Below are 13,427 nucleotides of genomic sequence, written 5' to 3' on the forward strand. Positions count from 1 at the left end.
ATTCTCCTGATTTCTGATTTTCCCAGTTAATCTTGCCATCTCTGCATAGTCCAATAATTTCATCTGCCAGTCTGCCCTAGTAGGTATCTTGTCGTCTTTCCAACTCTGGGCAAGTATCATCCTTGTGGTTGTTGTAGTGTACATAAACAGTCTTTTTAGTTCCTTCGGTATCTCTGCACCTATAAATCCTAACAAAAAGGCTTCTGGCTTTTTAACAAAAGTTATTTTAAACATTTCCCCCCCAGTTCCTTATATATAATTTCCCAGAATTCCTTTATCACTTCACAGTTCCACCACATATGATAAAATATGCCGCTGTTGCTTATGTTTGTTTTCTTAATCACTTTTATTATTTATTCGCTTCCATTATTACTGCATTTCTATCCTCCCCAGAGCTCAAGGTGGCAGCTAGATCATTCCCGCAACAACTATGTAAAGCAGATGAGACTGAGAGACAGTGACTAGCCCAATATCACCCAGGGGGTTTCATACCTGAGTGGGGATTTGAACCTTGGTCTCCTCCATCTTCATCCAGCGCCCTAAACATCTAACGCTGTGAACAAAGGAGCTGCAGAAAGAAAGCAACTGACTATCTGGGTTTTTGGGGTTTTTTTTGCAGGAAAATGCATCCCTCATAACTGGAGCACTCCCTCTTGAGGCTGCTTGAGAAAGCACAACTTGAAAAATAGTGATAATTCCTTGTGAGAAGATGGGATATTTTGGTTACTTGACACCTTTTTGTCTCCCCCTGGTGGGAGCAAGAAAAGGAGAAAGGATTGGGGAGTTCTCAAGAAATATCTTGAGAACATTTGCTGTGATTTAAATTCTGGAAGGTCCTTTGAATAATCTCTGTAAACAATTCGTACAAAAAGAGAATGATATAATTATTTGTACTTTATTATTAAACAAATGGACAAATTTATGCGATAGGTTTCAATAGAACAAAATATGGAAAAGACAGGAAGTCTGACACTTCGGAAGAAAATGTATTGTTCAAATGTCAGGGTTTTTTAAATCAGTTTATTGGTGACAATGAACTCAAGTTTAAGTTGTACAGTTGTAACTAAGTATAATAAAGCAAAAGAAAAGAAAAGAAAAGAAAAGAAAAGAAAAGAAAAGAAAAGAAAAGAAAAGGAGAAAGGCAGAATTCTAGCATACCCTTCAAAGTTAGTAGCAAAGGCGGGACTTTGTGCAGAAAATTTGCTTGCCTTACTGCCTGTGAAAAGGGTAGGGTTTATTTTACTTTATTTTAAGAATCATCTGACCAAGTAAATCCATTGTTGACTCCCAAACTGGGAGGGGTAGCTAATGCCACAGAAGACAGAATTGGGATTCAAGATGACCTTAACAGATTGAAGAACTGGGCCAAACTAACTAACTAAATTTCAATAGGAACAAATGTTAAATTTCTACACTTAGGCAGGAAAAACTAGCTGCACAAATATAAGATGGGGATACCTGGAATGCCGGTAATGAAAAGTACCGAGGGGTCTTAATAGACCACAAGCTTAACATGAATCAACACAGCAGCTAAAAAAGCTAATGCTATTCTAGGCTGTATCAACAGAAGTATAGTGACCAGATCCCGTTGTTCGGTCCCTGCTCCTGCCAACCTAGCAGTTCGAAAGCATGTCAAAGTGCAAGTAGGTAAATAGGTACCGCTCTGGCGGGATGGTAAACGGCGTTTCCGTGTGCTGCTCTGGTTTGCCAGAAGCGGCTTAGTCCTGCTGGCCACATGACCCGGAAGCTGTACGCCGGCTCCCTCGGCCAGTAAAGCAAGATGAGCGCCGCAACCCCAGAGTCGGTCATGACTGGACCTAATGGTCAGGAGTCCCTTTGCCTTTAATCGGCCTTGGTCAGAGCACACCTGGAATACTGTGTCCAATTCTGGGCACCACAATCTAAGAAGGATGTTGACAAACTGGAACGTGTGCAGAGAAGGGTGATGAAGACTGATCTGGAAACCAAGCCTTATGAGGAACAGTTGAGGGAGTTGGGTATGTTTAGCCTGGAAAGAAGGAAAGTGAGACGAGATATGACAGCCATCTTCAAATATCCCAAAGACTGTCACATGGAAGAGGGGAAAAGCTTGTTTTCTCCTGTTCCAGAGGGCAGGATCTGAATCAATGGCTTCAAGTTACCAGAAGGGAGATTCCGACTAAACATCAGGAGAAACTTCTGACAGTAAGAGCTGTTTGACAATGGAAGGGTCTCTCTCGGGAAGTGGTGGACTCTCCTTCATCAAAGGTTTTTAGCAGAGGTTGGATGGCCATTTGTCATGAATGCTTTAGCTGAGATTCCTGCGTTGCAGGGGGTTAGATTAGATGACCCTCGGGGTCCCTTCCAACTCTACAATTCTGTGCTTCTAATGATAATAACCACATTTATAAATTGCTACGCTGTGGTGTATTCAGTAAAAATGGAACAAAATATAGAAACACAGGCTCCAAATACAATAAAATCAAGTTAACAAACTTTTTTTAAAATATCCCTAGAAATGCCAGACACAAGAAAACATCAGATATAAAACTGATTTTGCACAAATGACTAGTTTCCATTTTTAGGAAAGCTTTCCTAAACCAAATATGTCTTCAGTAGGTGCCGAAGCACCGTTATGCTCGGCCGCTGCCTGATTTTGGCTGGCAATTCATTCCAGAGAGCTGGAGCAGCAACACTAAAAGCCTCGATTCTCATACAGGCTAAGCGCGCCCCTGGGGCCATCCCTGTATCATCTACAAAGTCATTAAAGGCAGACGCTTAAATTCCCTAACTGCATGCTTTCAAGGGAGGTGGGTAAGATGTTGATCCTGTCTTTCTGTCTCTGTCTCTGCAGTTGCAACGCTCAGCCAGCAGCAGCCTATTTGGCCGAGGCAGCTCTTCAGCTCGCTCGCTTCGTTCAACCTCTCCAAGATCCGCGTCTGCTGACACGACCCGGAGGTGGTAAGGGAAGGGAACGGGGTGCCCAGCGCTCAGGGCGCGCCGGGGTGCAATTTGTAGGGGTTTCGTCCCTGGCTTTTGCAAGATGCTGGAACTGTCTCCCGGATTCTCTTCCATAATCCAGCCTGCTTCTCAGCCCCATCTTCTGGCAAAAGGAGTAACGCACAGTTAACGGAGGCGCTACAGAAGCCTTGGGACTTATTAGGGGGAAAGTGGAAGGTGCCGGAGGCTGGGATGATTTGTGCCGGCTTTGGGGCGGGGGAGACGAAAGCCACGCCCTCCCTGTTTCTACGAAACGCTCAAACATCCCGGGTTGCCAAGCAGCCACCTCACTCTTTGCGCAGCATGTAGATGATTTGAGGCGCACTTTTTTAAATGATGGAAATGATGGACTTCCGCTTGTCCTGTGACTAGAAATAATGGTTTCCCCCTTGCCCTGCTCCTTTCCCAGGGAAAACCGGCTCTTTAGCTCTAAATCTGAACAAATTCATTGCTGGGGTTGGACTAGATGACCCTCGGGGTCCCTTCCAACTCTCCAAATCTATGTTTCTTTGAAAATGCAAATCCGTGGAAAACAAGCCAGGTGGGTGGGGTATAGTAGTAGTAGTAGTAGTAGTAAGTAATGTGGGCCAAGGAGGAAAGCTGGGACCTAGGTACAAACTGTTCTGGAAACATTTCCAGAAGCCGTAATGGTGCACTTTGCATCTCCATTTGGAGAAAAGCTGAACCACTGCTTTTCTAGATCCAGGCTCTAAATACTCTGCCGCTTCCAAAATGTGACTCTTCACCATTTATTTCTGTGTGCCTTGCTCTCCTTTCCCACTCTATCCTCCCGTCTCTTTATCTTCTCTGTTTCCCAGAGAGGCAGTTAAGACTAGAAATTGGCCTCCATGGATCCAGGGGGCTCGAGAACTATTATTTCCACTCAGATCGTGCCCCACAAGCTTTCTGAGACACCCATAGGTCCAGAGGGCTCTGGAGCAGGGCCTCCGACTCAGATTGTGACCCAACAACCTCAGATTTTCTCCAGCGTTGGGGCCAGTCCTTCTCTGCAGAGGCCACTGAAGAAATTTTATGCCGGGGAGCCACTGGCACTGGGGGTGAGTGCAAACAAACAAACAAACAAACAATCAGGAGCTGCAGTGTTTGAGTCCACCATGTCTGCCCTGCACCAATAACTGTCTCTTTTAGGAGCTTTCTTCCCCAATCAGTTTGATAGTGGTGCTTCTCAGACAGTATCCAGGGCACCTTTGGGTTCCTCTGGAGTAAGATCAGAATGGTGAATTAGCTTGCAGCACTGCTGAGAATGTGTAAAACTGGACCATCCAGATTTTGCTGGACCGGAACTTCCATTATTCTGGCCATTGGCCATGCTGATGGGCTGATGGGTGTTGGGGTCCAGCAATGTCTGGAGGGCTGCAGGTTTCCCAGCCTTGACTTAATGGAAGGGAAGCATGTGCATCCCAACATGCAATGAGGGCACTGCTAAGAGGTGGGCCTGCGCATTCATGAAAAGGAACATTTTGGCATCAGCAGGGGAAATAGACCTCTGGCTTAGGGAATGGAGCCAATTATTCCCACTCCTTATAAGTTTTAGGGTTCCATAAAGGGGTGGAGTGAGAGTTGTGGGAACAGGGCTTGCAGAGTTATCTGTCTGTGGGGCAATATCCAGGCTGTCAAATGCACAATCCTTGATTGGGTTTTCAATGTGTGCATTTTATTTATTTGGTTTTGTCCATGGTGGCATTGCCCAGAGTGCCTGGGGCAACCCAGTCTGATGGGCAGGGTACAAGTAATAAATCAGGCATAGGCAAACTCGGCCCTCCAGATGTTTTGGGACTACAACTCCCATCATCCCTCACTAACAGGACCAGTGGTCAGGGATGATGGGAACTGTAGTCTCAAAATGTCTGGAAGGTTGAGTTTGCCTATGCCTGTCATAAGTCATCATCATGAAACACCCCAAAGTGATGAATAATAAAATCATCAGAAAAACAGCAGCAACAACAACAACATGTTTTAAAGCAATTCCAAATCCAATACAGATAAAGGGTGTGGTAAGAATCTCAACTTAAAAGGTTTGTTGGGAAATGACATTAAAAATTAAAAAAGGGAAATGAAGGTCCTCAGAAGCTCCTGAAAAGGCACTAGGGATGGTGCCTGACTGATATTTAATAGGAGGAAGTTCCAAAGGGAAGTCCCGACACACTAAAGCTTTGATCTGTACATGATTTGGAAGATCTCCAGGTGTGATGGTACTTGCAGGAGCAGAATGCAGAATGCAGTGATTGGTTTGGTATATAATGGGCGGGGCAATCTTTTAGGTCTCCTGGTACCTTGACCCTAGCCAAGCAGCTAATATGCCACTGGGACAATGGGTGAGCAATTGTTGTGTAAGCAAAGGCTGAGATGAACACCCACGTATCCACTGTGATAGGTAACAAAATGCATGAAACAGACCTCAGTTAAGGTGACCTCCTGCTAATGCCCTGCTAAACCTGTTACAGGATCTGAATCTGTTTTCTTGCAGCAAATCAGATCATTTTCAGAGGGGCAGTTGCATTAAAACTATTGCTGCAAAAACAAGAGTCTTGTGGCATTTGTAAGACACATTTATTACAGCACAAGACTTCCGTGGATTAAACCCTATGCCATAATAAAAGTGTTGAGCCTTGAAGGTTCCACTAGTCAAAAAATGTTTCCATATTTCAAAAGGGAAAATGTCACCCACCTTCCCACCCACCTGCTGAAGTTTATCATCATTTAGGGAACTTGTCATGGGCAAATTGTACTTATTATCGTCAAGAATGAACAAGATCAGGGTAACATCATGTTTAATTCTCTCTTTGCAGATCACTCAGATACTCATAGGCATCATGGGAATGGCTTTTGGGCTTGTGATGAATGTGGCGTCTAATGACTTCTTGCTTTATGCGGTCATAATGACCCCGTATTGGACAGGAATCCCGGTAATTCTTCATATTTGAGTCTAAGAGAAGTTTGACAGGATTCACCTTTGCTCTGTCAAACAATTCCTGTGCTAGTGCTATGTTTTGAAACCTGCTTTCTGCTCCGCGTTTGCTGAATGGCTGCCCAAAGCAGGCAGGTCTAACTAAGGACATAGGAAGGGTGTGCTGGATCAGACCAAAAGCCTATCCAGTTCAGTGTCCTGTTTGCCACTCTGGCCAACGAGATGACTCTGGGAAGCCTGCAAGCAGGTCATGGAGGCAATAGCTATTGGATACTTGAGTCCCAAACCATTAGGGCCCTAAGAACCAACACTTTGAACTGTGCTTGGTCATTGAACTCAGCCACATTAGTAAAGAAACAATGCTTTGAATACGCTATAAACATGCAACACCAGATGGTGCCAGAGAGCAGGAAATATTTAAATATGATTTTCCATAGTCCTCCCCCATTGTTATAATGATCTAATTCATGGATAGGCAAACTAAGGCTCAGGGGCTGGATGTGGCCCAATCACCTTCTAAATCCGGCCCGCGGACGGTCCGGGAATCAGTGTGTTTTCACATGAGTAGAATGTGTGCTTTTATTTAAAATGCATCTCTGGGTTATTTGTGGGGCATAGGAATTCGTTCATCCCCCCCCCCCATATGGTCTGGGCCCCCACTAGGTCTGAGGAACAGTGGGCTGGCCCCCTGGTGAAAAAGTTTGCAGACCCCTGTGATTTCTGACTTATTTATAGCACCCCCCTCGCCCCGTGTGTAGATCCACAGCTTGTTAAGAAGGGTGCAATATGTTCCGTTTGGCTAGTCCTGGTCAACCATCTAGCATCAGAACAACATTCTCTTAGAACAGCTGAAGTTTCTGCCAGGCTTTCACAAGCATTGCAGCAGTTACCAGAGAGCATGGAAACAGTTGTTTTGTTGAACACAGACCCCTGATCTGAATGGAAAAAACTCCTGATTTAAGTGGATCTGTTCACCCAAACAGTGATTTTCATTTGAATAAAGTCAGATGATGCCCAATCTAACAGTCCTCTGATCAGAGGTGGAGCTAGCTGCTCAGGCACCCGGAGCAGCGCACATGTTGTGCACCCAGGGGCGGGGCCAGCATCCTAGGGGCGGCGGCGTGGCGATGTACCCCCCCCAGGGATGACACCCAGGGCGGACCACACCCACCACACCCCCTTCCTCTGCAAGTGCCTCTGATTATGATCTAGTGGACAGAACCAGACTGTCAGTCCATTTGAGATTCGTTCATTGCCCCGTATTTCTCTCTGTCTCTCCATCTGTCTCTTGCAGTACATCATTTCAGGATCCCTGTCTGTGGCAGCTGCTAGCAACCCCAAGAAGCCGCTGGTGACTAACCTCTTATGGGATTGTGTGATGTGAGGAGTCTGATGAAAAAGAAAGAGAGAATTTGTGACTTGTGTTGCTTGCCATTTAAGGCCACTTCCTAGACTTGGGGTTCTGAGGCTGCCTTGTACAATGCAGTACATTGCTTAGAGGTTGCTGTCTTAATGGGGCCTGGCAACTGGGGTGGGCCAAAGAGACATGTTAGAGTGATACAGGTCAAGGATGGGGAATCTGTGCCTCCACCCCCGATGTTGCTGGACTTCAACTGCCATCAGCCCAACAGCCACTCATCAGGAGTGATGTGTTGCGTTGAGTGACAACATATTATCCTCCCCCACTGTGACATACATAACATCCAGAGATTGTTCCAGATAAAGACTCGTGTTCATGCATATGTAAATAGGCTGGCTATATAAGAAAACCAGTTTAATGGGTTCAGATGCCAAAAGATCTCCCCCAAGTTTTTATAAGCCAGGAACCAGAGGGATATTCTTTGAAATCCTCTTGGCACGCACAGAGAATGGGCCTGGGTTAAATACCTTAAGGCTTGGGTTCCCAACCTTTCTGGGGCCTGGGGACACATTTGAAAATCCAATAAATTGTCATGAACCCCACAAAGTACCCATTTCACAGAAACTCTGGTGATGCTCAGAATTCTGGCCCTAAACAACAACGACAACAATTTCATTATTTATACCCTGCCCATCTGGCTGGGTTTACCCTGGGTGGCTTACAGCATGTCTAAAAACACAATATTAACATCAAGCATTAAAAACCTCCTGATACAGCGTTGCCTTCAGATGTCTTCTAAAAGTTGTGTAATCATTTATCTCCTTGGTATCCGAAGGGAGGGCGTTCCACAGGGTGGGTGCCACTACTGAGAAGGCCCTAAACAACAGCCAATGTACGTCTACCCTGCAAACAAATAAAACAGTGAGTGCAGGGGGAAACAGGCAGCCCTGTTCCGTCCCCCAGTGAACAATAGGCCAAAGAACCTAACTGTAAAAAAAATACAATTTGGAAAGGACAGGGGGCCCTGGCAGGCATCTTGAGGGCACGGTGGGGACCTCATCTTGAAGGCCGTTCTTAAAGGTGCTCACTCTCATCAGGGTCTTTGGCCAGAGACACAATGGTTTTTCTTCTCCATCTGTAGGTGAAGAGCATGCTGGGATTGAATGTGGTGAGTGCCATAGCTGCTGGCCTTGGGATTATCATCCTTTCTTCATCTTTGGCTATTTCAGGCCTGGGGTTTCATGCCAGGTATTGGTGCAGGAACCTTGATACAAAACTGGCTCATAGGTGTTACGAAACCAAAGTCATCCCTGAGGTGAGGACACGTCCTGGCAAGATGATGATGATGATGAAAATATAAAACAAAACAAAACAAAATATTGATACCGCACCAATCTGTCTGGGTTTCCCCAGCCACTCTGGGCGGCTCCCAACAGAATGTTAAAAATGAGATAAAACATCAAATACTAAAAACTTTAGAACTACTTGCAGGCCATTTGCAGTCTGAAAGAAAGGTGCAAGGGGCCGAGGTGGAACAGCAAGCATTCAATATGGTGTTTCTAGTACAAAAACTCACAGTAACATGGCTGAGGAGCAAGTGGGGGAATCAATGGAAGCTGGTCCATTAAGTGGAACAAAGCACTGGCCCACCAGCCTGACTTTGCCCTCAGCCAGACTCCACCTGCCTGCCTCCTTATTTGCATAGATATATGTGGTAAAGAAGAATGATTCCTTACGATCGGGACATATCTTTCATTCACAGAATATACTGTCTGGAATGATGGCTGTTCACCTGGTATTCACCATCCTCGAATTCTGCATCTCCATCTCCACTGCTGCCTTTGGGTGCAAGACGGTGTGCTTGAAAACCCACACAGAAACGGTAATATTTGAAAGGGAGTGGAGTTTGGCAATCCAAGCAAACGAGTGGGGATTCTGGAGGTGGGATTGCTTGCTCTCCTGTCTCATAAGGGGTAGGGGTTGTTGTCCAAATAGTATTCCATATCCGGGTTGCAATTCTTCATCTGGGATGCTTATAGAATTTATCCTTAGCTTCGCACTGCCAGCTTGCCACTGTGGAGAAGCTAGCATTTAACCAGAAATTACTTTCTTCTCAGAACTGTGGAACTGTGGGGTAACCGTGCCCCTGAAGGACCAGGTGCGCAGCCTGGGAGTCATTTTGGACTCACAGCTGTCCATGGAGGCACAGGTTAAATCCGTGTCCAGGGCAGCTGTGTACCAGCTCCATCTGGTACGTAGGTTGAGACCCTATCTGCCCGCGGACTGCCTCGCCAGAGTGGTGCATGCTCTGGTTATCTCCCGCTTGGACTACTGCAATGCGCTCTACGTGGGGCTACCTTTGAAGGTGACCCGGAAACTACAACTAATCCAGAATGCAGCTGCCAGACTGGTGACTGGGAACAGCCGCCGAGACCATATAACACCGGTCTTGAAAGACCTACATTGGCTCCCAGTACGTTTCCGAGCACAATTCAAAGTGTTGGTGCTGACCTTTAAAGCCCTAAACGGCCTCGGTCCAGTATACCTGAAGGAGCGTCTCCACCTCCATCGTTCTACCCGGACACTGAGGTCCAGCACCGAGGGCCTTCTGGCGGTTCCCTCACTGCGAGAAGCCAAGTTACAGGGAACCAGGCAGAGGGCCTTCTCGGTAGTGGCGCCCTCCCTGTGGAACGCCCTCCCACCAGATGTCAAAGAGAACAACAACTACCAGACTTTTAGAAGACATCTGAAGGCAGCCCTGTTTAGGGAAGCTTTTAATGTTTGATGTATCATAGTATTTTAATATTCTTTTGGAAGCCGCCCAGAGTGGCTGGGGAAACCCAGCCAGATGGGCGGGGTATAAATAATAAATTATTATTATTATTATTATTACTTAAATCCTCCCACCTGTACTCTGGGACATGTGTCTATTTGCACACATTTTGGAAACAACAAGCGCTCAGTTAAAATGAAGGCATTTCAGATTGCACTTCCCAGTTCCTCATTGTAGGGGAAATAATATTTGAGCCAAACCTCCGAGTGAATGACTCCTCTGCAGGCAGCTTTCTAGGCTGTTGCCATTCTGGGCAATCAGTTGATTGTTGGGCTTGAACAGCTCCACGTGCAGAGCTTTTCAAATCTTCATGATCAGCTGATCGTCCAAGCAGGCAAAAATGGGTCACCTGACATTTTGACATCATGCCATTGACAGGTGGGTTACCTTGCTCACCTGTCAAACTTTGCCCAATGGAGCGGGAGAGATAAGGATGCAGTTTGTCACCCCCTTTTTATCTCATAAAGCTGCCTAGATAAGAGTGATGATGTGTGAGTAATGCTTAAAAAAAATGTTGAGGTCAGAAATGAGGTTCAACAACATTTCTGGTGTTCAGAGGTGGGATACCCTCCCTAGTCCCTTGCCTCTCCCCATGAATAGCAAAAATTATGGAAAACTGCACAATATTATGCAAAACTTAAGAAAGTGTGCAACATCGTCCTTCAGAATTTAGACCTTTCAGGGGGCAAAGTGGTAGAGTCCATAGTCTGGATCATAGCTGTCAACCTTCCCTTTTTTTGCGGGAAATTTCCATATTCCAACACCGTTTCCCGCTGCTTCCCGCTGCTATCCCGGATTGTTAGATATCCCGTAGACTGTCCCCGGGACAGGTGAGGCTGCTGATCCCTTATTTTCAAATCTGAAAGTTGACAGCTATGGTCTGGATACTAGCTCTGAGATTTTCACATGATGTCAAATATGATATTCAGGGCTGCCTAGTGGCAGTGAGGTATTGGAGGACATAGCTATTTGTCATGCTTCAGGGAATCAGCTTCCTCTCCACCTTGGCAGTAGATAAGCAGAACAAAGGAAAAGGAGTCTTCTTACCAGTTAGAAACTTTAATAATCACAGCGAGAGAACAAAAATCCCATCTCCTAGAAATGGCGGTACTCCCAATTAAGAATTCCACCCCCTTTCACCCCACGTCACTTCTACTTCTTGTAATCTGATCTTGTACCCTCTGTGCTTTGTGTGCTTTCTGCTCTGCCACTTTCTTAGCTCTTCTTGACCTTGGGCTGAGTGGAGGAATGCTCTCCAGAGACAGTGAACCTGTTAACTCCCCCCCCCCCGGTGTTTCTTCTCCTAGCTCTTCCCCATCCAGTATTTCCCAGCTTCTGCCTTCTGAACTATGTCCCTCTCCAAACCACTGTTCCAAATCTATACTGTCTTCCTGCTCTTGGGAAGATTCAGGATCTGGATCAGGAGCAGGGGGATGCTTCCACCATTCCTCCTCAGTGCAGCCCTCCTCAGCAGAGTCCCTGACACTATTTGGGCTACGTAGCCTGCCCCTGCCCCTACTAAGCAGCCCTGTTATCCTCAGATAGTTTGCCAAACTCTGCCCCTTTATTCACAAGTTGAGCAGCAGACCGACACCCTCCCAGGCTGATTTTCTTCCTTTCTTCAGGTTGTGGTGGTTTACCAGAACACGATTCTGGACAGTGCTAATGCTGTCAATCTTCCGACTTCTGTCAAGGATGCAGAGAACACCTGAATTGTCGCCTCCTCCATGCAGTGGTCCTGGAGTCCTGCCTCAAAATCAAGAGCAGAAAGATTCAGACTTTTTCATTCGTATGTACATATATTCCAAACAGGCTCCTTAACACATCTCCAATGAAAATGATAACCTGCCCAAGACAACTTATACCATGAACTATACAAAACAAGATAAATAGACATGGAGAACCCTGATGACAATGGGGAATGGCCTTGAGCCAGCAGAGCTTTAAAATTTTGGATCAAAATCTAAACTTGGTGTGATATATGACATGCCTAAAGCCCAACTAGGGATAAATGGGAATCTTTAAAATCAATTCATATCTACCAAAGGGATCTAGGCAAGCTGCAAGCTGTCTGGAACCCTTAGCAATTGACTTTTGATAGATTCTCAGTAGTGCTAATTACTGACATTACTAATCTGAAAATGGTAATTAAGAGGAATATACATAGTGTTACCTTGACACTACTGCTATAATTTATAAAGTATCAATCGCAATTTCAGTGGGACACTTGGGTATGTTTCGTCTTCCAAATTCCATTGCAGGGAGGTGTTTTTTGAGGGTCACTATTGTTGAGAAGCCTTGCTCACAAACTGTTAATAAACCTATGACCCCAGTAAATTTGCTAATATGTCATTGCTGTCATTTCTTCTTTCTCTATGTTTGATACTAAAAAACCCCTGTAGATTTGACGGAGAGGATTTATTTCTGTATATGATTTTATTTATCCACTGAAATATTGTGAATAAGTTGCATATCATATCTTACTATATAATAAAATTGGAAGGTGTCACCACTCTGTTTTCATTGGCTGTTTTTCAAGATTCTAAAGGAAAAGGGCAGCATGAGGTTGCTTTGAAAAACATTGTGATGATGCAGGGTGGGGAGAGAATTGAGTCAAAGCAAATGAAAAAGTACTATATCTCTTAATTCTCAGGGTGCATTTATTCATTTCATAAAATCTATATATACTGCTTGACGGGGGTTTTTTGTTCTTTTTAAAAAAGTGGTATATGAAAGTGTGTTCACATTACCACTTATTCCGCATCCAATGTTCTCCTGCTGTTGATTTTTGAAATCACATTCCCATCATGCTAGTTACAGTCATCATAGTGATCCTGTAGTTTCTTCACAAAGACTTCTGTCTGATCCTCTCTCTCTCTCTCCCCCCTCCCTCCACCTCAAAACATCAATCTGACTAGGAAACTGGATACGGAGTAAACTGTGATGTGAACACTTTCTAAGAATGACATTTGAGTCAGGGGCAGACAGCTTCATGAAAAGGAGTTTTTGGGGGTGGGGTGGGCATTGCAGGGCCCAGAATCCAAAAAGGTCACACGGGTCAGGTGAAGCCATCCCCACTCCTCCTCTGTGATGTGAATTAACACCGTGCAAATGCAGTTTTTTTAAACAGAAGCAGGGGGTCCACGACCTTTTAAGCTGCTAATGTAAACGGTACCCTTAGAACCGGTTCGTTTGCAAAACTCCGTTCAGAGTTCTCCCACGCAGAAAGCCAGTTTCGTTCCACCACCCATCTCCTCTTTTGAGCTGCTTAGTTTTAAGTGGGGCGGTGGGGCCGTTGCTGCTGCTGCTGTCGTTGGGCATGTGGG

The 13,427-nt window shown here is 45.4% G+C and overlaps 1 protein-coding gene across 1 annotated transcript; it reads left to right on the forward strand.

Annotated features, from left to right (window-relative positions):
• The first annotated feature begins 2,503 nt into the window (after window positions 1-2,503).
• LOC308484377 (membrane-spanning 4-domains subfamily A member 4A-like) lies at window positions 2,504-12,613 on the forward strand. Its single transcript, XM_081019284.1, has 7 exons — window positions 2,504-2,940; window positions 3,798-4,037; window positions 5,790-5,906; window positions 7,203-7,259; window positions 8,410-8,583; window positions 9,031-9,150; window positions 11,727-12,613. Exons 2-7 carry the CDS (start codon window positions 3,828-3,830, stop codon window positions 11,811-11,813), a joined length of 765 nt encoding a protein of 254 aa, XP_080875410.1. The 5' UTR covers window positions 2,504-2,940; window positions 3,798-3,827; the 3' UTR covers window positions 11,814-12,613.
• Window positions 12,614-13,427: the final 814 nt, after the last annotated feature.

This window comes from Podarcis pityusensis (genome assembly GCF_964106645.2).
Source record: "Podarcis pityusensis genome assembly, chromosome: 8".
NCBI classification, from domain to species: domain Eukaryota; kingdom Metazoa; phylum Chordata; class Lepidosauria; order Squamata; family Lacertidae; genus Podarcis; species Podarcis pityusensis.

Excerpts from the sequence above, each read along its gene's own strand:
- LOC308484377 (XM_081019284.1), top strand. The coding sequence starts at position 3,828 with ATGGATCCAGGGGGCTCGAGAACTATTATTTCCACTCAGATCGTGCCC. Across the intron at positions 4,038-5,789 it reads GGGAGCCACTGGCACTGGGG|ATCACTCAGATACTCATAGG; the intron begins GTGAGTGCAAAC and ends CTCTCTTTGCAG. Across the intron at positions 8,584-9,030 it reads AAACCAAAGTCATCCCTGAG|AATATACTGTCTGGAATGAT; the intron begins GTGAGGACACGT and ends TTTCATTCACAG.